At 40.1% G+C, this 26,236-nt stretch overlaps 1 protein-coding gene across 9 annotated transcripts in view; it reads left to right on the top strand.

Moving 5' to 3' along the window:
- Dgki (diacylglycerol kinase iota) overlaps window positions 1-26,236 on the top strand; it is a 453,496-nt gene that overhangs the window by 136,398 nt on the left and 290,862 nt on the right. For all 9 annotated transcript variants that reach the window (XM_021638217.2, XM_021638216.2, XM_060380194.1 and 6 more), the window contains exon 2: window positions 16,603-16,711. In XM_021638217.2, coding sequence (XP_021493892.2) covers window positions 16,603-16,711 — 109 coding nt within the window. The remainder of the gene's footprint in view (window positions 1-16,602; window positions 16,712-26,236) is intronic.

The following is a 26,236-nucleotide window of genomic DNA, read 5'->3' as shown; positions in this document are numbered from 1 at the left end:
AGAAACTTTGGAAGATTGGGAGAATGAAAGGATGAATTTATAGCTTCATGTGTTTGGTAGTAGCCTTTGCAAACTCCTCTAAGTGACTTAGGCAGATGTTCTTTGTAGACTGTAGAAAAGAGGCAGCAGTCATTAATGAGCTAGGATGAGTTCCCTGAAAACATACAGATAATATAGATTTGCTTCACTTCCTTTATGGGATGGGGGTTGCTGTGGGAAATTCCATAACCAAATTAACTCTAGGTTTTGTCAAAGCATCTTATAATTATTATAATTTCCCTTTGGTCATGATATAGAAAAGCAAAAATTAGGCCAAGTCCCAGGTGAATACACCTCACCCCTTCCCACACCCTGCAGGTGCTAATTCCAAGATGGAGGCATGTATCTGTCTGAGCATGGAGTTGGCATTTGGCCATGTTCTGTTTGCTTCTCTAATCAATCACTTGAACAGGAATACTTATCAACATGATCTCATTGTGCTCCTGGAAAGAGTTAGTGCACATGATGATTGATAACTGAACATGAGTATGCATACTTAGTAACCATGGTCCAGTGTTAATCATTATAAAGATTATAAATTCATAGACTGTGGCAGTTAGATTAAATTAGGTCACTGTTAAGTCTTATCTCCAATGTGCTCTGGAGTGTTTTACCTGGTTACATATTCCTTAGAAAGCCGCACTGCGAAGCTACCTGACCGTTTATCAGGGCTCTTTGCAGACTAGTTTTCAAGTCGTGTAGAAGGTTGGATTTGATTACTTTGAAACCCTGAAAGTCAATTATCCTTCGGAATTGCTTTGAGAAACTGTTTTATGAAACAATGATCATTTCAATTATCTGTCATGGAGCTGAATCACCCATGTCATCCATCAAACTTGCATTCAAATAACTTGTTGCTACTGGAATAAAATAAAATCTATTCTCAAAGGATCAGAACTGTCAACATTCAGAATGTTCAAAGGAAAGGCAGTAGATTCAGAAATCAGATCTAAAAAAGTCAACTCTATTTTAAATCAAGTCCTGGAACCATGTGGTCTGTCACAAAATTATAAGATTACTAAAAACACATTGATTGATTGATTGATTGATGGATTGACAACTTGGAGTATAAGCTCTGTAGATGACAATGTATGTTACAGTGCCAAAAGCACACCTGCTATCATCGAAGGACACTTACTGTTGTTCTATGTGCATGCTAAATGTTATTTAAATAAAATAAGGCAGTGACTCTACTGTGGATATTTTTCAGTCACATTAGCTTTCTTGAATTTCATCTGTCTTGTTTGGTGGAGTGGAGATCATGGTTATAGACTTTCAACATGTAAAAATATTGTGATGTCTTCTAATTTTGACATTTGAGCTGCTTTCTTGCTTTCCTTTAGTAAACAATATGCTACCATATTTTTTTTTTTTGCTGTTTTGTCTATGTGATAGACACTTTGTGGGATCTAGACCTTTCATGTAGTATTTATTCATTATGTATACAGTGTTCTGCCTGCATGCGATCCCATTATAGTTAGTCATGAGTCACCATGTAGTTGCTGGGAATTGAACTCAGGACCTTTGGGAGAGCAACCAGTGCTCTCAACCTCTGAGCCATCCATCCAGCCCAATAGCATATTTCTTTGATGGCCCTGACCATGTTTTCATTTCTATCTTCTCTTGTTTTTTGGTTTTTTACTTGTGAAATCCACCTATTTGTCCCTTTCTTCACCATTTTTTAAAATAATTTAAATTTTTATTTTACGTGTATTGGTGTGAGGCTGTCAGACCCCTTGGAATTGGAGTTACAGACAGTTGTGAGTTGCTATATGGGTGCTGGGAATTGAACCTGGATCCTCTAGAAGAGCAGCCAGTGCTCCTAACCACTGAGCCATCTCTCCAGCCCTTGTCTCACTATTTTGTAAGACTATATTTTTTCTAATTTATATCTTTTAACCCTTTCACAAATACAGTTTTAAAAGATTTCTGAAACTAAAATAAAATCATTTATTTCTACTTGTCTTCTTACTCCCTTCATAGTGGTTTTAACCAACAGAATTTTTTTTGTTCTTTTTAAAATATTGTTCTTTTATTTATATTCTGATGTTCTCTTCATCTTAATTCAACTTCAGGGAGATTTTTTTTTTCAGTACATTTTTCACTGAGCAGTCAAACTTTAGAAATAATATGAGCATAAGAATTAGATTTAGAATTTACTAGGTTTATGCTGGTCTAGCTAAATTGTAGTAGTGGTTTCTTTTCTAAGGCCTGTGACCTCAGTATCCCTGGGAAGCTAGCCAGGTTTCTAGTAGCAGGTATGATTTTACTCCTTTTGAACAGGCCTTAAGTTCCTGTAGGGAGCTGTTGATTGTCACAGACAAGTGAGTGTCAGTTAGAATGTCTTTTTTATTTAATTAAATTTGTAATTCTCAGAATTTGTAGATTTTTTTGGTTATATTCATTTATTAAGTGCTGTCCTCCACTTCAGTAAATAAGAGATGTTTATTATATCATTAGCTAAAAATTACAGTATGTAATATACATCTTTATCTTTAATCTGCTGGGAATCAATTTTATTTCTGTTTTGAGGTAAGGATCCAGTTTCATTTTTTTTCTGCAAAGAGAAGTGATTATTCTTGGAATATTTACTGGGAATGCCTGTCACACTTACTGTCTCATTCCTGTGGTAAAGGAACTTGACAAAAGTAGGTGGAGGGAGATTTATAGTTCCAGAGGGATACAGTCTACCATGGAGCAGAAGATAGACCACAGCCAGGGAAGGTGCAGTGTCAGGAGGCTGACTGGTCACATTGCTGCTTCACTCAGGAAGTCCTGTAAAGAGGAAGGAGGGCCAGGCTACACATACTCAAGGCCCACCCCTGTGACTGATGAAATTTCCCCAGCAGAGTTCTATGTCCCAAAGGTTCTCCAGGTTTCCCAGCAAATGCCACAGATGAAGATGGAGTGTTCACACAAGAGAGCCTCTTTGGGATATCCCACATTTGAATCACAACATTCATCTTTTCATCTCTTCTATGTCGGTGCTGATATGAGTTGAATTTTCATTTGTATTTTGGTCCATCTCTTAATTTCTTCTTTGTTTCATTGTCTCTTTGCTCTTTTCTCAGTGTTATGATGTAGTAGTGGCCAGTGCTTTAGAGCTGTGACAGGCATCAATGTTATCCCTGCTGTAAATCTTTTCTTTTGGAGTCTGTGTTATTTTTTGTTCTTCATTCTTCTAAACAAATTTTAGAATTAGCTTATAATGTTTACCTGAAAACAAGTTTTGATAGAGATTTTGTAAACATATAAACAATTCAGGGAATAACTGGCATCTTCAAAATATTGAATTATCCACTGCATGAATGTAGTTCTTCCATTTGATTTTTAATGGGTTTCATTATATTAAATTAAATTAAAATTCACCTGATTCTGTCTGCAAATTTCCTTCTACTTTCTGAAGCTGTAGTAGACATGCCAATTGTAAGTGTTATTTTTATTCTTAAAAGGGGCACTGGCTGCTATCCTAGAGGACCCTGGTTCCACTCTGGGCAGCGACTTCACTCTTTATACCACCTGTAATCCAGTTCTGGGTGATCTGATACCCTCTTCTGGCCACTATGGTCACTGCACACATGTGGTACACAGACATACATGGAGGGAAAAGGCCACTATGGTCACTGCACACATGTGGTACACAGACATACATGGAGGGAAAAACACTTAAACCTAAACTGTTCACCAAACTTATTTTAAAATATTTGTGTTCTCCTGCTTAGTTATAATTCCTTCTTTTACTCCCTTAAGGAAAGTCAGTGGTGATTTATGATCAATTTATGAGCATTTCAGTTTCATAAACTTTCTGCTGGCTGACTCTTTAAGTCTTCCATGTCAGTAATTTTTTATGTACACTTCATAAATCTTCTTACTTTTGAAACATTCAAGGTTGAGAACTGTTTTCTGCTCACTCCCACACCCACTGTGAGATAATTTCTATTCCTTTCCCAGACACTAAGGAAAACTTAACAATAGTAACTACTTCATGCTAAATATTTGACATAGGACTGGGTGAGCATGATAAAACAGCCTGTGTGCGACTCCATGTACCCGAGTGTCTTGGAAACCTTTTTTTTCCTCATCATTGTGTCAATGTTCAAGACAGACAATTTTCTTATGAAGTTTTAGGCATGTGTGATCTTTGAGTTCTAGCTGCTCTTTCTCTCCTCCCCTAACCCCATTTACAACTCTTGTTAGAAAACATTCCAGAAATGCTTAGAAATAAATGTTTTTCTGTGTGTAATTTCTCTCCTCTTCTACCTGAAAAACCAGTTCTCACAGTGACCCACCAGAGCCAAAAACCTGAAGACTATGCCTCATTAGCTTCATAATAAACCCATCCCTGCCTATGAATGGGGTCATTATTTTTTACATCAAGTACTCTATAGCTCTAAAAAGAAATATTCTCATTATGCAAGGTAGTTTATAGCCTCATACTTTCTATAAGAAATTATTTTTTTTTTTCAGTTGAGGAAAAGGCTTGGGGCAGTTTAAGAACTTGCCAGAGTTATAAAGTAAGAAGTGTTGCTCTGTGTTTTCATGCAGTCCATGTTTTACTGCCCAGTACTGGTCCTGCCTGTAGTCCTAGCACTTCGTTGATTTTCAAAACCTTGCTCTGTTTTAAGAAATGATGTAGTATCTGCAGTAAGCATGACTCTTCCCTGCAGGTCAGCCCTCTATGCTGTAAGTCTGTGGGAAATGGAGGAGGAGTTTTAAATTAGGAATAACATGGAAATGAACAAGACTTCAATGAGTGTGATTATGGAGTAGAAATAGACTACTGTTGCTGAGGGTTCATTATCTAGCAGGGAACAGGTGATCTCCGTAGCATAATTCTCAAAATATTTGGAAGATAAAACTCTCATTCAAAATTAAATGAGTTGAATTACACAGTAAACTATTTCAGTAGTTATTTTTGAATGGTCAGCAACTGAAGATTGGTTTCTGGTTTGATAGCAATTTTATGCTGTATTCTTATTGTTTGAAAATTTTATTGGTGTACATATTAAGAACAAATGAATGCATTCCAACAAATGTCAACAAGGTGTTTGCAGCCAACACCTTCATTGATAAGGAGCACTTTCTCCACCCAGGAGTTGACTTATGTACCGTCCCAGTCAAATCCTTCTCTTCCTCCAGTAACCAGTGTTCCGATTTATGCCACACTGAGTTAGTTTCTCCTGTTTCAGAACTTTCTATATAAATATCTATACATAGCTCTTCTCCTTTGTATCCTATGTATTTTACTCAGAATACTGTTTTGCAATCCATCTGTGTTGAAAATAGCAATAGTTCCTTTTTATATTTGAGTGTATTGCATTGTATCAACATGTCAGATTTTCCTTTACACATTCTATTGGTGGACATTTGCGTTGTTTTTATTTTCTTTCCTTATTAATGTGACTGAAACTTCCATGAACATTCATGTACACATTTTGATTTCTTTTATACAAACGTCAAGGGGAGTAATTGATTTAATTGATTGGACCCAACTTTATATTCATATTCAGCTATATTTGAAATTGACAAAATGTTTTTTAAAATACTTCAGCATTTTACGTCTCTGACAGAACCAGGTAAGATTTCTGGCTGTATGATGTTCTTGCCAATTCTTGGTGTTCTCTGCCTTTTTATTTTTAGTGACCTAAAATAAATTTCATTGTAGATTCACTTTGTTTTCCGGATGTCTAAAATATGTACTATTTTCTCTGAGCTGACTGGGAACTTTACAGGTATTTCTTTTGTGGAGTATTTCTTAAGAAGTTACTTATTCCTCATTTTTAATGGATAGTTGGGCTTGTTATAGACTTTTGTCTGCTATGTTATTGACTTTCAGCACTTTTGATACAAAATGAAATTCTTTCCTTCTGGTATACATTCTTTCTGATCAAAAGTCAGCTTTTAAGTATGTTAAGGACCTTTCTCAGGAAGGTTTGTTTTCCTCTTGCTGATTTCAAAACTTTGTGTCTCTGACTTATTAAAAGACTGATTACTAATTATTACATAGTCAGTACTCACACGGGATCTAGCTATAGATAGGCACATTATAATCTCTGATAAACATGTGCTCTTTTTATTACTTTCAAATAGTCTAACTCCCCTGGATACTTCTGGTTCTTCAACAGAGATTTGACAGGCTTCTGGTACATGTTAGTGAGTTCAAAGGCTGTTATACAAACAGAAATTCATTCAGGTCGGGGAGTAATTCTCTAGTTTCCTACAAAATCATTTCTTTGCCCTAACTGCCTGCCTTACCTGGTTACTCTTCTCCCCTCAGACTAACTCAACATTTCAAAAATAAACATTCAAGCTAAATGTTACAAGCTTTATCTATTCTACCGTATTCATGTAAATAAGCACAATGGCAAAATGATGTGGTTTTTTTTGTGAATAAAGAAAAGCAGAATACAGCTTTATATTATTGAACTTTATGTACAAAATCATTTGATTTCAAATAAACATTTAATGTAAAAACAAACGTTTCTTTTAAACTGAATTTTTTTTTTACATCTATTGTAACATTCAACTGCAGTTTTCTTTGCAGACTCTCTGACTGGTAAACTCTACTCATGAGTTCCCTGAACTCTCATTTTGCCGCTGGGTAGTGGGTTCTAAACATTTCTGTTGGGCTTTAATTTGCTAAAGTTGTGCATATATGTAAAAAACAAATAGATTATTTTAGGGAAGATGTAGGTGTAGAATTATTGCTTATGTCATTTCTTAAGCAGTTATGCTCTTAATGCTTAAAAGAAGGCTAGCATTGTTTGCACAAAAATTGGTGATTTCCTTCCCCCGAATAGTAATGAAATTACTTCTGTTGAGTAAACTTTTTATGTCATCTTATAAAAGCTAAAAATGCCCTTTGTTTCTATTTATAAAAAAAAAAGCTTTTCTATATGTACTCTTGATAACAGATTTTGAAGAAATCATGTAAGATGATAAAGCATTTGGATGTGTTTAATTTATAATAATGGACTCACAAATAAAGGCAAGCACTTCTGCCTGACAAGAACTATTTCCCACAGAGAACTCATAACCATATCCATAAAGCAATGTTGGTGTGATGGAGGCTATGATAATAAAACAAAGATTTCTTAGCTAAAATCCTCTCGGGAATTAATGACCTTTCCTTTTTAAAGAATTATTGGAAGAGAGAAAGTTATCCTCCAGGATACCAAAGAGATAATGATCCAATGGGATCAACTGTGTCTCCCCCAAATTTCTTGTATAGAAGTCCTAGTGTGCAATACGTCAGAATCTGACCTTCTCTGAGGACTGGGCCTCTAGAGAGAGGACTGAGTTAAACTGAGCTCATCAGAATAAACCCCTGATGCACTGGAACTGGTATATGTGGAAATATGAACACATACTCACACTTAAAATGCTACCTGAAAACAAGGGTCAAGATGAAGATAGCGTGGCTATAAACCAAAGACAGCTAGAGATGACCAGAGGCTGGGAGAGGGTCTTGGAGCAGCTTCTCCCTCTCAGCCTTAGCACGTTTACCTCATCTGCACAAGTTTCTATTTGAGCTGCTCAGTTGGTGAAACTTGGTTATGATGCTCTAGCAAACCCTTACTCTTCAAAACTAAACTGCAAGTTTGGAGTAAGCACAATAGGATTGACAAACTTCAGATCTCTGACTTGTCTTTTCTTATTGCCCCATGAAACTTCTAATACCATCTTATCATAACAATGATAAACAATAGAATGATAGAAAATAGTATCATTTGATCATAACAATGATAAACAATAGAAGGATACAATGATAGAGAACAATGATACTTTCTAGTAAAAGCTCAAAGTAAAAGACATTTTTCTCAAACAAACCTCGGAAAATCTGACAAAGATTTAGATAACTCATTAGTGAAGTACTGAACAGACTCAACTATGAAAATTCAGCGTACAGATAAGGAAATGAAAATTCTAAAAGGAAAGAGATACCTGAGAAGACTGAGCTAAAAGTGAGAGTAGATTTGTATAGTTTAAAAGATTATATTTTGGGAGACTTGGAAAATGTGTGCCATGCAAACCTGAAGACCAGAGTTTGGATTCCCAATACCCCATAAAAACACCAGGAGCAGCAATATATACCTGGAATCTTAGTGATGGGAAGGAAGTGACAGGGGCACCTCTCAGGCCGGCCGGCTGACCAGCTAGTCTAGTTTCCACAGTGGGCTCCTGGCTAAGTAAGGAGCCATGACTGAAAACTTCGGTGGAGAGCAATGGATACACAGCATCAACCTCTGGCGCGCGCGCGCGCGCGCGCACACACACACAAACACGTTCACCATGTGTGTACATAAACACATATACACACAATGTTAAAAAGAGGTTCCACCTGCGGAGGTGTTAGTGTCTCCTTTACTCTGTAGAAATGTAATAGCTCAACTTTGTAAAAGCCAACTGCCAAACTGACAGGAGCAAGATTGTCAGCCCCTCTATCTGTTTCCAGTTAATAATCAAATGTATAGACACATGATCACCACACATAAGAGTATGGGATGAGAGTCAATTGCTGAATAACAAGGCTCTATTTTTTTGGGAGGGGGATAATTAGAATAAAGCTGAATTAAAGTAATACCCATTTCCCTAGTTCCACAATGTACAAAAATTTGATTCTCACTACTCATGCTTACAACTATGACCTGGAATTCCTGGAATAGCTTTAGAGCTACCTCAAATATACTGAACAATTCTTCTTTGGGAAAAAGAATTTATTGGGCATCAGGAGTGCACTGGGTCTTCCCATAGTCATCTTCTCTTGGGTCATGTCTACTCTGAGATGAGCATTTCATGACTTCTGGAGAATGCCTGTCAGGAAGTGAGGTAAGCAAGCCTGGCAAAAGGCGGAGCTGAACTACACTTTGGTCAAACAGCAGTTGAAGTCAGCTCCTTTGGTGAGATAAGCTAGTCCTTCAGAATTGGCACAATTTGAGGTAAAGATACAAACATTTCAACCTCCACAACAACTGGTGTTTGGACTTGAACATCCTCTGGGGAAGAATTTATCAGAGGAAAAAATTTTCTTATGCCTGGGGCTCAGATGTTTGAGAAAGATATACAAAATTGAACAAATTTAGGAGAAAAATATTAACCTGGGAACATAAGCCATTTGAGATTTTATAAAATTTTTAGAAAAGATTTAAATCCACAGAACCATTCACAGTAAGAGAACTGACCCAGCTTCATTCCTATTGTTATAAAATACCCTGATGAAAAAGGATTAGGGGGTTTATTATCATTCCAGGTAACAGTCCGGGGAAGCTACAGGGCAGGAGCTTGAACTGACTAATCCTAGCCAGTCAAGGGCAGAGAAAAATGACACAAGAATGCTCACTTGTTTGTTGTCAGCTCCATGCCTCCAACCTTATATAGTCCAGGGACCCAAAACAGGGAATGGTGCCACCCACAGTGGGCTGTATATTGCTATCTCAATTAACTTTAGTAAGAAAATTTCCCCACAGACATGCCCATAGACCAACCCAATGTGGGCAATCTTCCGATGAGGTTCTCTTCCCAAGTGATTCTAGAGTGTAACAAGTCAACAAATGAAGCTAACCAGCACAACTACCAACTGGGGAAGCTTGTCTTTAGGATGCCGTTTCCCATTTTCACACTAGCATACCAGTGATAATTCCAGTAATGATAGCGGATATAGTCTTGTATATCCTGTGTGTTTAGCATTCTGCAACCTAAAAAAGTTCTCTTCACCATTCTCTCTCTTGGCCGTGCTTGTTTTATTTTTGTGTTTATGTATGCATGCCTCTACGTATTTATGTATATGTATAAGTACATATATACTGTATATATGAATATATAAATATATATATATATGAAAACGGAAAGTAAGAAAGGTTAAGATTTACCTATTAGTAGGATGAATTGTCATTTTTTTTGTTCTGAAATATTTATTTTTAAGAACTTTTTAAAAGGTGTTTATATATTTTGATTGTGTCCTTTCTCTTCCCCAGCTCCTCCCAGGTCCTTCCTACCTCCTTACCCAACTTCATGGTTCTCTCTCCATTTCTCTCTCTTTTCCTCAGAAACAAAAAGTCCCAAAAATCAGAAAACAAAAGTCAGAACAAATATCCAACAAGACAAAAATTAATGAAACAAAAGGTTCACAAAAAGCAGAGTCCGTTTTGCATTGGCCAACTGTGCCTGAGCACGTCCTGCTCTGGGGGACAGCTCAGATATGCAGCGACAGTCCATTGGTCCATTGGGGGAAAATGATTTTCTGTTGCCCAGAAAATATCAACTGCAAATGGCTTTTTGGTTAGGGATGAGTCTTTGTGTCCATTTTCCCTTTCAATGCTGCAATTTTGTGCAGTTTGTCCCTGTGCAGGACTTGTGTTCGGTCAGACTGTGTGTTCATATGTGTATCAGTCCTATTGTGTCTGGAAGCTGTTGTATCCTTGGAATCATCTACCACTTCTGACTCTTACAGTCAGAATGTCCCTTTATCCACATAGATCCATGAGCTTTGAGGGGAGGCTTTGATGAAGACAATCCCATTTAGGACTGACTGCCCCAAAGTTTCACTCTCTGCGTTGTCTAGTTGAGGGTCTCTGTGGTAGTTGTCATCTACTGCGAGAGACAGCTTTTCTGATGAGGGCACTGACTTATGGTATAGCTCTTAGTGTTAATTGTCTCTTTTCCAAATTCCTTGAAGTTTGGCTCTTAATCTATACATGCTAATACCTCCTGAAAAAGACCTTGAAGCCTGAATTTTTATTGTGATGATAGGTCATTCATAGTTAGGACAACTAGGAGATAAGTATAGAAAAAGCTAGTTTTGTAGTCATTCAGTATGAATATCTATGCTGTCAGGGTCTCATGAAAGTGCAGGATTATATAACAGGATAAAGCATTCACAGGAAGGTGTTAAATTCCCTGGTTCATACCCATTGCTTGCTCCCTGTGCATATGACCTTGGGCAGGTAGCTTAACTGTTCTTACTCCAGACTAGGGATAATGAAAGTCCTTGCTTCATTGTTGTAAGGGATTCATAAGACATGTAAAATGATTCAGTGTGTGGCAAAATACATTTTGTGAGCTTTGCACAGGCAGCAATTTATGTCAGTTTAACTTATTCATGAATCTACACATCTAGGACAGTGCTTAGCATAAAATAGATACTCAGTAAATAGATACATTGTTGGATGAATATGTGAACGAATATAGAAAATTCTGTATAGGAAATACAGAATGAGTAGGAATATAGGCTTAGTCTCTTTAGTAGGCACAGTAGTCAAAGCCTGTATAGCTTTGTGGCAGTGGTGCTCAGCTTGGAGACACATTAGGAATGCTTAGAAGCCTGTCCTTTCTTTTTGTTTACTCCTTCCCAATTCCTCCTCGGGCACTGAGGACTGAATCCGTAGCTTTCCACAAGTTAGGTACATATTTATTCTACCACCGAGGTGTGTCCCAGCCTCCTGGAAGCCTTTTAAAGGGACCAACTCAATCTCCACCATGGACAAGAGTTCAGTGTCTCAGTCTTACTGTTTTGGAAGTAACTACCAAGTAGCAAAGTCCAGACTCCACAGGTATGCTGTTTTCAAGACTCAATACTGAAGTAATTTTCTGATCAACTTAACACACCTCAGGACACTAAGCTCAACTTCTTTTTTTCAATAATAATTACATCATTGAAGATGTTGATGTGTATTTAAGAGCATCAAAAACTACTTTGAATTCATATGCACTTTAAAGAAGATTTTGGCTCAAGTAATCACACAATTTGTTCCCCTACAAAAATCACAGATGGAATATTTACACTTATGTGGGGCTTGGGACTGGTCCTTACTTCATGGACTATTAGTACTTCACATGTTTGTTTAGGTTAATTGAGAAGCAATATGGGTTGCCTTGGGGAAAAGCAGTTAAGGTCTACATGGCATAAAGAAAAGCACACAGACACACACACCACACGTGTGCACTGTACAACAATCTCTCTGTCTGTTTGAAATACTGGAAACTGAACTCAGAGCCTTACATGTACTGCACAGGATGTCTCCTGAGGCACCTGGGGAATATAATCAAAAGACAGAGTAACTTTTTAGCTAGCTGGCTCCTTTCTAGAATGTTGAGATGAATACATCCGTTTCTGCTGTCAGTCTTTAGCTATCCTGGCCAAATGCCAAACCACACTCTGGCACATTCTCTGGCACATTCCCACTCAGAGCAGAGGAGCTCAATCTCATCTTTGTAGTAGATGCCCAGAGTGTGGCGGGTCAGGTATGGATGGCTTGAATCTGGGAGTCGTATTAGTTGCCATGAGAGTAGACTGAAATTCAGAAATGGATCCCAAGGTAGTACCATGGTTGAATAACCAGTCTTGTGTGTCTTCTCATGAATTTTAAAAGATTTTGTTTATGAAGAGTATTTATGCTACATATTTATTTGGGTGAGTACATTATAAAAGAATTAGTACCCTTGCTGGAGGTGGTGGTGCTCACCTTTAATCACAGCACTTGGGAGGCGGGGGCAGGAGGATCTGTGTGAGTCTGAGGCCAGCCTGGTCTATGAAATAACTTCAGGCAAGTCAGCTCTCCATGGGTACAGGGTGAGACGTTGTCTAAAATAATAAAAATAGTAATAATAATACTCTCATATGTCCTTTGTAAACAAGACAATGGGATGCTATTTCAGTGTTTGCTTCATACCAAAAAGATGAGCTGTTTTGTTAATTTCAAGGTTAGATTCTCTTTTTTTCTTTGTTACTTACTTTTGGTTCCCCTTTTCCCTTTTCAGTCCTTTCCTCTTTACCTCCCTTCCCTTTTCCTTACTTTGTCCCTCTGTCTTCCCTCTTGTTCTCTGTTTTATTTTTTTATGAGATGGCTTGGTTCAGGCCTTGAATAACTTTAACGTGGTAATCCTCCTGCTCCTACCTCCCCAGGGCAAGGATTATAAGCATGCCCCACCAAGCCTGGATTGAAGGATGGATTCTACATCATCCATGTGTATTTATTTGTTATTATTTGGGGGACTGTTTAGAAGAGTCTTCCTATGTATACAGTCCAAGTTGGCTTTGAATATGCTACCCTCCTATAACTTCCATGGCCTGAGTGCTAGGATTAAAACCCTGGCATGTGCCACCATGCTCAGCTGCATTTATTTTTAAATTGCTGCTTTGAAAGATTTCAGACCCTCTCAGCAAAAAGCATCTCTGAAGTATAAAGCCTGGGATATTACTCAAATCATCCTAAATGGATTTCTCAAGTTCTGATCTAATCAGCAAGCTGATTTGCTTAGCTTCTTGGTCAAGTTCATTCATTAATTTGGAAAGCATTTATTGAATATTTGCAGAGTCTACCTCTGGGCTAGATGTGACAGGATTAGTGGTTGAATGGAGCCCTGTCCTTCAGGAGTTTACAGTCTTAGTGAATGGAAGGAAGGGAATAATAGAATGCTATGTAAGATGTGCAATGGCTTTTGTACTTGAAATGTGTTCACAGTCTTTCATGTCAGGTAATTGACGTTAACTGTGATTTTATGCTCTGGAAACCGAATTATGAAGTATTTTCTTTTCATATTTATTTCACAGTTAATATCACAGTTCTTTTCAGACACGCTCTTGTGAGAATATTCACTCCCCACAAAGTGATGCTGTGAAGTTAATAGAATCGTTGGCATTTCACGCTTTGCAGTCTGTGCATTTGGGAGGATTCTGAGCAGGAAGAAAGGATGACACCCATTCATTGTTTAGTTGGTGAAAACTGTAGCATTAAACTAGTGCCCTCACCTTGCATGCATCCATGCACCAAATTCTGCTAGAGTTTCATGCCATCTTCTACCACTATGATGGCTGTAGGTCAGACACTAACATACACTGATTTTAGTTGAGGTCTCACATCTAATGACATTCCTTTACTCTTTGAAGGAAAATGTCCATTTATGTATGAACTCTTAGAAAAACAATGTTGTGCTACTTAGAAGAGTAGAAAGCTGAACACAGTGCCTCCCATGCACCAATATTTTTTAATAATGATTTTTCTATTCTGTGTTTTACATATCAACTTTTCTAAGATGTACCTTTGATCACAGATTGCTAGCTCCTCATGATGCCCCTTAACTCATTTTCCCTTCTAATTAATGTTTGTATGTGCATTAGATATACTGGAGTTTTTTGCTAATATTATAAATTCAACCTTAAATTTGTGTTCATAATGAGGAATAAATGAGAAATAAACAAAAGACATAGTTATTATTCACAGGCTAGAAAAGGGTATGCTTTGATGGGAATCCTGGTGAAGTACTGTCTGTGTCTCTCAAGGTGCAACAATGTCCTGTATTGTATAAGTGACCTGCCTTCAGATTCAGCAGTTTGACTAGTTTGTTGCTAGGTTGTTTCCTAGTTAGGAAGGGTGATGAAAGTTTGGCTCTCATGATCTATGGTTGCTCAGGGGCCGAACTAACTTGCTCGGTGGTTTCTACCAAGACTTCACAATGGAATTTTATTTCTTTCCTCCTCCTCTTCCTCTTCCACCTTTTCTTCCTCCTCCTTGATTCTTTGATCTCTTTCTTTTCTCCTTCTTTCACCTCTTTTCCTCTTCCTCTTCTTTTTTGTGGCCTCAACTCTCTGAGACAGTTTGTGAAACTCTGAAAGACTTGTTTTTCTCAAATTCATCTAGAATTTCAGAGTTTTTCAGCTATCCTAAGCCTTTCTGCTTGGTTATTAGGGGTGTGTGTGTGTGTGTGTGTGTGTGTGTGTGTGTGTCTGATGATCAAACCTAAACCCAAGGTTTTTCCGTTTCTCCCTTCTTCTTGCCTTCCCTCCCTTTTCCCCCATTCATTCTCTCTCTCTCTCATTCCTCTTGCCCCACACCCACCAAATAATATTTTAACTGGAGAATTTTACATACAGTTGCATTTTGATTCTTGCTAAGTTGTCCAGACTAGCCTCAAACTTGTCATGTAGCCCATTAGGCTTTGAAATTATAATTGTCACCCTCTTGCTATGGTATTTTTTTAACACATAAATTTAGATTGTAGAAAGTCTTGAAGACCCGAAGGTAGAATCTGTAGTTTTTGAATCCACATATCCATGTGTTTTCTTTTAATGGCGGTAAGTGGGTTAGCAACGGGGAGGCTTTTGAAGCTAGAGAAAAACCCTAAGAAATATGCCAGAAGTCCCACAGTGTGGGAGGATTTCCATAGAAGATTTTCTCTCCTTCTCTCTTTCCTCCTCACTCCTTTGTTTCTTATATTAGGCCATCTTACACCTTTGAGTGTCCACTTAACCTTTCATTTTCCAAGTCAGTGTCTTGATATGTAGCCCAGGATAGCCTTGATCTTTCTGTGTTCAGATGCTCCTGAGCTAATGCTGCGATTCCAGGCCTGTGTCACCACACCTAGCCATTGTTCCTTTCACAAGAATTATGGCTAGAGGATATGGAATACACTTTGTTATGAGGAGCCACGATCAATGTTGTAAATTACTTATCTTGGAGAACATTCAGGAAGGGAACACTGATTGGACTGTCTTTCTTCAAGTCTTCCATCCTTATGATGAGTCTGGGGGATTATTGCAGAGCAAATGTGTTGCCTGAGGCCTGTGGGAACACTGGAAAAGTTGCCGGGCAAGCTGATTGGGACAGTTTTCAACTACCAAAGACCTATTTCTGGAACTTCCTGGGTAGAACTCCAAAGAGACCCTAAAAGACACATAGAGAGCTGAACACCTGATGAAATCTATGACACATTCAGAGAACAGTGGTGGCATGTGGCAATTTTATTCCTGTGTGTGGAGAGCAACTGTGTTGCCTAACCTTACCAGTTCCATTGCTGGGTAGAGCCTGGATAGGGTAGTGAATATGCAAAGAGGCCACCTGCCCTTTAGGGTGTAACACATCTTTCCCCATCTGCTCTTAGCCCTTCATCTTTCTGCTGCCAGCACGCACCCTTTCCCTCAGAGGCTCTGCCTTGAGGGTGTTCACAGCATCTGTGCCCCTTGCTGCTTTCCTCTGCAACTCTTGCTGTGGGGTGGCTGAAGAAATGTGGGCTGTTTCTTGGCAGATGCCAGTAGTCTTTTCACTTCGAGAGCTTTTAGCTCAATGAACATAGCTCAATGAACACTGCTCCTCTGCAAGAAGGAAGATGCTCTCAGAAGAAGGGAGTAAGAGCAGACTTCCTTTGGTAACCAACCTGAACAGTGCTGCTCTGGGCAGTGGGGTTGCAGGAGGGAGCTTTGCTTATATTTCATCTGTGGCAACTTGAATTGTTTTCCAAGTATCATAAGTTTCCAATTAATGAATTTGATTTTTGCTTGTTTGTTTGTTTTCTGTAAGTGGAGAGACTCCACTCTTGCCCTCTACCCTAAAAAGAAGTGGAACTTTCAGCTTCTGGCCCTGTAGTACTATTACAAAGCAGATGCCTCAAACTCCCTGAATTGGGGGGATTTGTTCTTCTCTATCCTAGGAGAGGTGTACCTCACCACAGTTGTAAATGATAACAGATGAGTCTCTTCTATGCATGTCTGTCTGTATGTATGCAGTTATGTATGCATTTATTTATTTATTTATTTATTTATTTATTTATTTATTTATTTTCTTGCTGCAGGAAAGCCATCTCCCGGACAGGCCTCCAGCATCTGGCTCCTGCACATCCTCTTGGCCTTCCTGTGGCAAATGGTCCAGCGAAGGAGCCCAGAGCAACTCTGGACTGGAGCGTAGGTGTCTGTTGTTGTTTTTGTTTCTTTCCCCCCCCCCCCACCTTCAGGTTGATTCCAGTTGCATGCTGGGTTTTTCTCCTGTCACCTTCAGGATTCCATATGTCAGAACATGTCTACCGAGAGTCTTCAGTGGTCGAGTTAATGAGATCACTAACTGTGGGCTGAAATCTGTTGGCCCGACCTGAAACCACATGTGGGGCGATTCTTGAGTTCCTCCTCGCTGTCTCAACGATGAGCAGAATAGGCTCATCCATGTCCTTTTTTCGTTTTGGGAAAGATCTGTGGGAAAATGAGGGGAGTATTGTTTTTAACCAACTAAAACAAAAAACCATATGTGGTGTTTTGAAATCTATACAAGGTATAATGTTTAAATCAGAGTAAATTATATCTACTCAGACATTGTTCAATTATGCTGAAGCATTCTAAATTCTTTTTTTCTAGCCTTCTGCCAAAGACTATAGTGTTTGTTTAGTAGCATTAAGAAATATCCATTGCATATGATCACTCTGCTGTGAAATGGTAGCTAACTGTGACTTACTGTTAGATATCTTCACCTTGATTATCTCTCGTCCCTCCCAGCTTCTGTTCACCACTGTCTCATTCTTCCTGTAATATAAACCTCGTGATAATTTATATGTGAGTGAGACTGGGTGGCACTCTCTTTCCCGTGCCTCACTTATTTGACTAAACCCAAAAATCTCCAGTTCTGTCTGTCACAAATGACAGATTTTCTTCTTCTGTGCGGATAAATAATATTCCACTCTGTATATGTATAACTCTTTTTCTTCACAGATAATATGACATTTTATTGAAGTTAAAAGTAACACCCTTAGTAAAAGCCAGGGACTATAAAAAGTAATCTCTGAATTTCATGTTGGCTTAAAAGGGTCTTTAATTTGAACTAAGACTTGAAGGCACGCCTGTTTTCAATGCTCATGTATGTATGGGCAAATCTTATTTCCACAGTCTCTCAGCTAGGCAGAACTGAAATCCTTTAGAGGGTACTTATTGGCGGGGGATACTGGTAGATGCTTTTCCCATAAGCCAATGACACAGTCTGACAAATAGAAAAAAGCTTGCCCTGTGGCAAGTGGGACTTGCTCTCAGCTTCCAGTGGGGAGGAATGGGAAATATTCATTTCATTTTTGCTGCTTTTAAAGCTAATAAATAAATAGTAAAATATTATTGGCACAAACTTAATGTTAGATCCTTTATTTGCTGGAGCAGGGGGAAAAAAGGCATTGCAGAATCTTCCTGCTTCAATTTTTGCTTCTAAATCACACTGCAACATATACAGTTACCCAAGACTTCTAAACATTTGAAATGAAAAGGATCTTAAATGCTCTTCTGTGTAGTACTGGGTTTGAACCTAGGGTGTTACATGAGCTAGGCAAGCACTCCATCATTGAACTATATCTGAAACCCTTATTTTTACTTATTCTGAGAGAAAAGTATCTCTCTCAGTAGCCCAGCTTGGCTTAGAATGCATTCTATGACTCAAGCATTCTGGAACTCCTGAGCCTCCTAATCTAGTTAGGAGGCCAGATTATAGACACATGCCACCACTCCACCTTCCCAACTCTTTATTAATAGGCCTTTCCAAAACTGCAACAGACCTTAGGGACTGTCTGTGTTTCACTTCCAATGTAAATTCCTTCCTTCTTTAAGTTTTCAATTACGTACATAGAAAGCCATTCACATCCTTCCTGTAACCTTCATCTGTTCTAAGTTACATTGTTCAGCATTTGCTTTGCACCCAGTAACCCCTCGCCTTTTACCAGTAAACACAAGCATGTGGACAAGTTGCATTTTTGTGAGAGGAGAGGTGTGTGCACACGTGAGTGTGGAGGCCATTTTTGTGAGAGGAGAGGTGTGTGCACACGTGAGTGTGGAGGCCAGTGGTCTACTCCTCAGGAGTGATTTTTTTTTTTTTTTGAAATTAGGTTTGTCATCAACCTGGAACTTGACAAGTATGTCAGGAGCCCCAGGTACTCACCTGTCTCTTCCTCCCAAACACTGAGATTCCCCTGTTGACGGACACTTAGGGTTATTTCCATTTTCTGGCTGTTGTGAGTAGTGTTTCAGTGAACATGGCAGTGCAGCTGTCTCTTCTAATTTTTCAAATCAAAGGATTTTCACTTTGTATACGGATCTGGGAGTGAGACTGTTAGGTCAGACCGTGGTTCAACTTTCGATTTGAGGAACACCCATTGTGTTTTTTGTGGCTATGCCGCTACCATTCCTACCAACAGCATGCAGGGTCCTTTACTGTGTGTGTTAACTTCTGGCTTTGGGATGAGAGCCACTGTTGTGGAAAAAGTGGCCATTCCACTGTGCTTTTGATTTCTATTGCTCTAATGATTAGTCATGTTTGCTTTTTAAAATTTTTGCTGCTGGTCACTTACATGTCTTTTTTGGAGACATGATTTAGATCTACTACTCACTTTTGAAGCTTCAGTATACACACATGCACACACTCTGTTTTTGTCTGTTTAAGTTGGCATGAGATAGCTAACATCATTTTCTGCTTGTGGACACCCATTTTTATCAGTGTCTTTGCTGTAAAGGCTGTCATCTCTCCAGCACATGTTCTCACACCTCTGTTTAAACCCAGCTGCCTTTTGATGCGTTCTAAAGTGTGTCTGCCACAGTTGAATCTCCTGTGCATTGTGAGAGTCTTTTCTGCCCCCAGAAAATGCTACCATCATTGTTTTACATCCTGGGTGAGTTTCTTGGGATCGAGGGGTTGAAGAAGTTGTGCTTATTCCCTTCATAGAAATAAAATTCATGGAGAGAAAGTAATCAGCAATGGGAATACAACACAGCAATTCCTGGGCCAGGACAGCTCACCAGGTGGTGGGGTGGATGGGAAGGGGCTGTTGCTGTGATTGTATGAAAAAGGATACTCTGGTGAAGGCTGATGATGGAAATAGTGATCAACAAATGCTTTTAGTAAATTCCCTGCCTCAACCAGTGTTAGGCTAGCAGGCCTTACTTTCTAATTCCTATGGAAAGGCATGTACTATAACATTCATCCATAAGTATTTTTGGCTAGTGGTGGGAAGCTGTGATACACAATAAGGACCAAATAAGGAGCTCAGGCTGGGTGTGGGTTGTGGCTTATGTTCCTCTTTCTCCTCCTCCCTGGTGATTGTGTGCACCCTGTGATAGTGATCTGATGAAAGTCCAGTAGGAAAGCAGAAGGAAGCGGGACAACTCCTTACAGGGAAACTTTGGTGTGGCTCAGGAACATGCATCTCTTTTCTGTTATGGTGTTGGCAGACAGAAGCCCAGAAATGGCCAGTACCCTATTGCACAACATGTTCAGGAAGGAGGAGACAGCTAAACGTGGTGTTTCAGTGTCTCCTGATTTTTTTGTAAGAGTTTAAATGACTCCGGCTTTAAAATGTGTCCTTTTTCTGTCAAACACACTGTGTGTTAACTTGCCCTTCTGCTCAAGGAACCAAATGAGGAATTAAGAAATTTCCTTGTTTTGTGTAAAGCACAGGAAGACTCCTCAGGCTTGACTACCTCTCCACAACAACCTATATTTTTTTTAATCCCCTCAGAAAAGCAGTTTGATAACAAATCTGCTACCACTAGCTACTGGACTGCATTGCTCTAACTGATAAAACTTATACACTCAGTGATATTATTTATAAGGACTGGTTTGGCTTAGAGCCCCTTCAGAGTCTCCCAAATAGCTACTCCCAATTTTCTGAGAAAGTGCCAGATTGATTTCCAAAGTGGCTGTCCAAGTTGGCACTCCTACAGGCAATGGAGGAGGGTTCCCCTTTCTCCACATCCTCGCCAGCATGTGTTGTCACTTGAGTTTTTGATCTTAGCCATTCTGAGGGGTGTAAGATGGAATCTCAGAGTCATCATGATTTATATTTCCCTGATAACTAAGGACACTGAGCTTTTCTTTAAGTGTTTCTCTGACATTCTAGCTTCCTCTGTTGAGAATTCTTTGTTAGCTCTGTACCCCATTTTTTTTTATTGGATTGTTTTCTTTGTTGGTGTTTAATTTCTTGAGCTCTTTATATATTTTGGATATTAGCTTTGTCAGATGTAGAATTGGTGAAGATCTGCAGACTGCTGTTTTGTTCTGATGACAGTGTCCTTTGCCTTATAGAAGCTTTTCAGTTTCAAGAGGTCCTGTTTATTAATTGTTGATATTAGAGCCTGAGCTGTTGGTGTTCAGTTCAGGAAGTTTTCTCTTTTGCCAATGATTTCAAGGCTTTCCCCCACTTTCTCTTCTAGTAGATTTAGTGTATCTGGTTTTATGTTTACGTTTTTGATCCACTTTTACTTGAGTTTTGTGCAGGGTAATAAATATGGATCTATTTTCATTTTTCTACTTGTAGGTATCCAGTTAGCTCTATGTCAAGACACAGGTATACCACTCTTAGGCATATAGCCAAAAGATGCTTTACCATACCACAAGGACACTTGTTCAACTATGTTCATTGCAATTTTATTCATAATAGCCAAAATCTAAAAACAACCTAAATTTCCCTAAACTCAGGCTCCCTGTGGATTCCCTAGTAAGGGAAACAGGGGATGTCTGTGAAATGGACTCTGTTGCCTGATTTCTGATCACTTCCCCCTGGCAGGGCTGCCTTGCCAGGTCAAAGGGAAAAAGGACATGCTCTGTCCTGGTGTGACTTGATGAGCTAGGGTGGGTTAGTTGGAGGAGAGGCTTCCCTTTTATGAGGAATAGGGGACTGGGAAGAGGAGAAGAGGGAGGAAGGGTGGGACCAAGAGGAGAGGAGGAAAGTGGCTACCATTAGGTATAAAGTGAGTAAATAAATAAATAGTCTCACAAGTAAACATGAGAATAGCAAGGATTTTAAAAAAGAGATGAAAATACCAGCAATTGTGTTTCCCAGCTGAGAGGAAACCCCACTGTGTGGGAAGCCATTGGGTCCAATCTCAGGTCACCCAGCTAAACCCAGGAAGAGTTTGGAGGTTCCCTACAGGCACTTGGTCACCAGCTCAGAGACACACACCTGCATGCTCTAATCACCTCAGACTGAGCTGTGAGCCCCACAACACCAGAAAGTGGATTTTCCAGTTGAGAGGAAGCAATTGGTTCCGACTGACCTTAGGTCACCCAACCAACACTCTGCAAAAGTTGCCAGGTCCTGGTATGTGCTCAGTTGGCATCCTAGAGCCACACAGATGCATGCTATGATCACCATCCCAGAGGGAACTGTGGGCCCCAAACACCAGAGACTGGGGTTCCAAGTTGAGAAGAAATCCCATGGTGAAGGAAGCAATGGGGCTGGACTTCAGGTTACCCAGCCAATGCACCCCCCAAAACCCTTTCCCCAGAAAAGTTTCTGGTTCTTGCAGGCATTCAGTCACCAGCACAAAGCCACACACCTGTGCATTCTACTCACCATTCTGGACTGAACAGTGGACCCTTAGATGCCACAAACTGGGTATCCCAGTCATGGGAAAACCCTGTGGTGAGGGAAACATCAGCTCCAACATTAGGGTATCCAGCTATTCCCCAATAAAGCTCCTCGGTTCCTATAGGCTCAGGGGCTCTAGCCTCCAGCCACATGTCTGTGTGCTATGCTCACCAGCAACTGATTACCTCTTGGGTACTGGGGCATAGAGCTCCAACTTCAGACCTACTGGTACCTGGGACCCACAGGATCAGCCCCCAGATGCTGCTCCAAAGCTCAACCTATCTCCCTAGTGAAACTGATCAATCCTCAGGGCTCTCTGGTTCTTCAAGAGGGCTGTACCCAGCAAAAACAGTGTATGAGCAGCAGCAGCTCATGGAGAGGGAGAACTTAGGGAAGAAAGAAACTTAGGAACTACAGAGGTAAGCATATCCAACAGAATACAAGAGATGGAAGAAAGAATCTCAGGTGTTGAAGATACAATGGAAGAAATCGATGCATCCATCAAAGAAAATGTCAAATCTAAAAGATTCCTGAAATCCAAGAAATCAAGGACATCATAAAAAGAAGAAACCTAAGAATAATAGGAATAGAGGAAAAAAGATTCCCATCTCTAAAGCCCAGAAAATATATTCAACAAAATCATAGAAGAAATTTCCCCCAATTTAAAGGAGAGGCCTATAAACATACAAGCGGTCTACAGAACATGTAATAGATCAGACCAGAAAAGAAAATCCTCCCACCATACTAATCAAAACACTAAATATACAGAACAAAGAAAAAATACTAAAAGCTGCAAGGGGAAAAGGCCAAATAACAAATAATGGCATCAGAATCACACCTGACTTCTTAACAGAGACTATGAAAGCCAGAAGGGCTTGGATGGATATCACACAGACCCTAAGAGAACATAGATGTCAGCCCAGGCTACTATACCCAGCAAAACTCTCAATCATGATAGATGCAGAAAACAAGATATTGAGTGACAAAACAAAGTTAAACAGTACCTACCCACAAATCCAGCTTTACAGAAGATACTAGAAGGAAAGATATAACCCAAGAAGACTAACAACACCCAGGAAAACACAGGAAATAAATAACTACCACAAAACTAAAAGTAGTCAAACACAAAAATACACTACCACAAATAACATCAAAATAAAGGAACTAACAGTCACTGGTCATTAATCTCCCTCAAAATCAATGGACTCGCTGCTGAGCATATACTCAAAAGATGGCCCACAATTCAACAAGGACATTTGCTCAGCTATGTTCATAGCAGATTTATTTGTAATAGCCAGAATCTGGAAGCAATCTAGATGTCCCTCAATGGAGGAATGGATACAGGAATTGTGGCACATTTACACAATAGAATACTACTCAGCTCTTAAAAACAAGGAAATCATGAAATTTGCAGGCAAATGGTGGGATATAGAAAAGATTATCCTGAGTGAGGTATCCCAGAACCAGAAAGACACACACAGTACTTATAAGTACTCACTTATAAGTGGATACTAGACCTATAAGATAGGATAATCATACTAAAATCTGTACACCTAAGGGAGCTAATCAAGGAGGTCCCTGGGTAAGATGATCAATCTTCATTCAGAATGGCAAATGAGATGGACATCGAAAGAAGGAGAAAACGGGAGCCTACCACAGGGCCCCTAAGACTCTACCCAACAGGGGATTAAAACAGATGTAGAGACTCACAGCCGAACGTGGGGCATGATTCAGGGAGTCTTATGGAAAATGGGTTGGGGATAGAATGACACGGAAGGGACAGAAGCCCCACAAAGAGACCAACAAAGCTAAAAAAACCTGTGCCCAGGGGCCTTGCAGAGACTAATAGACCAACTGTGGACCATGCATAGAGAGGACCTAGTCCCCCTGCTCAAATGTAGCCAATTGGCAGCTCAGTCTTTATGTGGGTACCCGAGTAAGGGGTGCAGGGGCAGTCACTGGCATGAACTCAATTGCCTGCTCTTTGACGATTTGCCCCTGGTGATGAGGCCTTGCCAGGCCACAGAGGAAGAGGATCCAGGCAGTCCTAATGAGACTTGATAAGCTATTGGCAGATGGCAGAGGAGGAGAAATAGCCCTTTCAGTGGACTGGGGGAAGGAGATAAGGGACATGAGGGAGGGAGGGGGGACTGGTAGGAGTTGAGGGAGGGGACTTCAATAGGGATATATAATGAGTAAGTTGTTAAAAAAAAGACTACAAAAATCTGTACACCTTAAGAAGCCAGGCAAGAAGGAGAACCCTGTGTATGATGATCAATCCTCACTCAGAAAGACAAACAAGATGGACATTGGAAGAAGGAGAAAACAGGAAACAAGACAGGAGCCTACTACAGAGGGCATCTGAAAGATTCTACCCAGCAGTGCATCAAAGCAGATGCTGAGACTCATAACCAAACTTTGGGCAGAGTGCAAGGAATCTTATGAAAGAAGGGGGAGATAGTAAGACCTGGAGCAGACAAGAGCTCCACAAGGAGAACAACAGAACCAAAAAATCTGGGCACAGCGGTCTTTTCTGAGACTTATATTCCAACCAAGGACCATGCATGGATATAACCTAGAACCTCTGTTCAAATGTAGCCCTGTTCTGATGCAGCTCAATGTCCAAGTGGGTACCCTAGTAAGGGGAACAGGGACTGTCTCTGACATGAACTCAGTGGCTGGCTCTTTGACCACCTCCCTTTGAGGGGTGAGCAGCCTTGCCAGGCCACAGAGGAGGACAATGCAGCCAGTCCTGATGAGACCTGATAAGCTAGGGTCAAATGGAAGGGGAGGAGTACCTCCCCTACCAGTGGACTTGAAGAGCGGCTTGGGAGGATATGAAGTGTCAGACTTCAATAAGGTGCCCCAGTCTCCTAAGGACAACAGCGACCACTAGGCTCAACCCAACATGTGGACTGCTGTTTCCTGTAGCCCCTCTCTCTCAGTGTGCCTTTGTCTTTCTGTCTCTGTCTGTTTCCTGGTCTGTCTCCCTCCTCTAGGCCCCAATCATCTCTTTACTCATGCCATTTCCCTCATCCACGTCACTGTGTGCATTCCTCTGCTCATAGTGAGCTGTCTTACAAACAGAACCCAGTTAGTGCTTCTTGTTTGACTTATTTGAGTCCTTCAGTTAGGTCTCTGGCTAACTGAAGAGCTCATTTTCTCTTCAAAGTAGAGAGTGCAGGACTACGTAAGGGCTGCCTGGTTAATGATGCCAGGGCATGAATTGATCATAACTCCTATGCTCAGTCAGTAAGAAGTGAACTCATCCTTGGAAACTGATGGGAACTCAGATAATCTCTACTTCCTGAAAAGCTTGCTAGACGTGACTCCAAAGGCAACTCAAAGGAAACAAATACAACCTGTTTCAATGCCAAGTGACCTCCCTTTCAGGTTGTTCCTACTGCAGCCCAGTGAAGTGAATTATGCATGTGGAGAGATTTGGTCTTCCCACTCCTAATAGTGGCCTCTGTTCACCCTCCCAGTGACCACCAGTGGAGGCTGTTCTCTCTGACCCCATTAAGATACATGTCATCCAACCCAGTTTGGGAGGGAATAAGCTAAATTACTAGAATAGGGAGGAAGTGATGTTCAAAATAGAAACCAAAACTATTCTCGTCTCCTGGGCTGGAATCCAAGCTCTCAGTTTCGAGGGAGTTAGCCCATTTAGAAGCATGTCAGTGCCACAGATCATATTTGTCTTCTTAAGTGTCATGTGCCTCCTCTGCAAAGGTGACTCAATTTACAGTGAAAGCTCTCCTCTGTTTGTAAGAGTGTAGCCAACAATATTGGACGTGGTTCTCTCTTCTGTCATCACTATTTTATAACTACACTTTGCCTCATAAGGTACCTGGAGCAAGCCACAGGCCAGTGTGGGAGATGGGGAACAGGACTGGGATCCACAAGCTCGTCTTTGAATCTTATGTCAATCTTAAGCTCAACATGTTTAGTTTCACCTTTCTTTTATTTATCTACTGCACCACATCCTTCCAACCAGTGTTCCCTGAGAGACAGAACTTCAGCTCAAACAAAAGCAACCCTCCATCCACACCAGTTTCCTTTTTTCTAGTTGATGACGCTAAGCAAAGATGTGCTTTGTCCC

The sequence above is a fragment of the Meriones unguiculatus genome, chromosome 3, assembly GCF_030254825.1.
Source record: "Meriones unguiculatus strain TT.TT164.6M chromosome 3, Bangor_MerUng_6.1, whole genome shotgun sequence".
In the NCBI taxonomy this organism is placed as follows: domain Eukaryota; kingdom Metazoa; phylum Chordata; class Mammalia; order Rodentia; family Muridae; genus Meriones; species Meriones unguiculatus.
The sequence above is the reverse complement of the archived record's forward strand: the minus strand, read 5'-3'. Positions and strand labels throughout refer to the sequence as shown.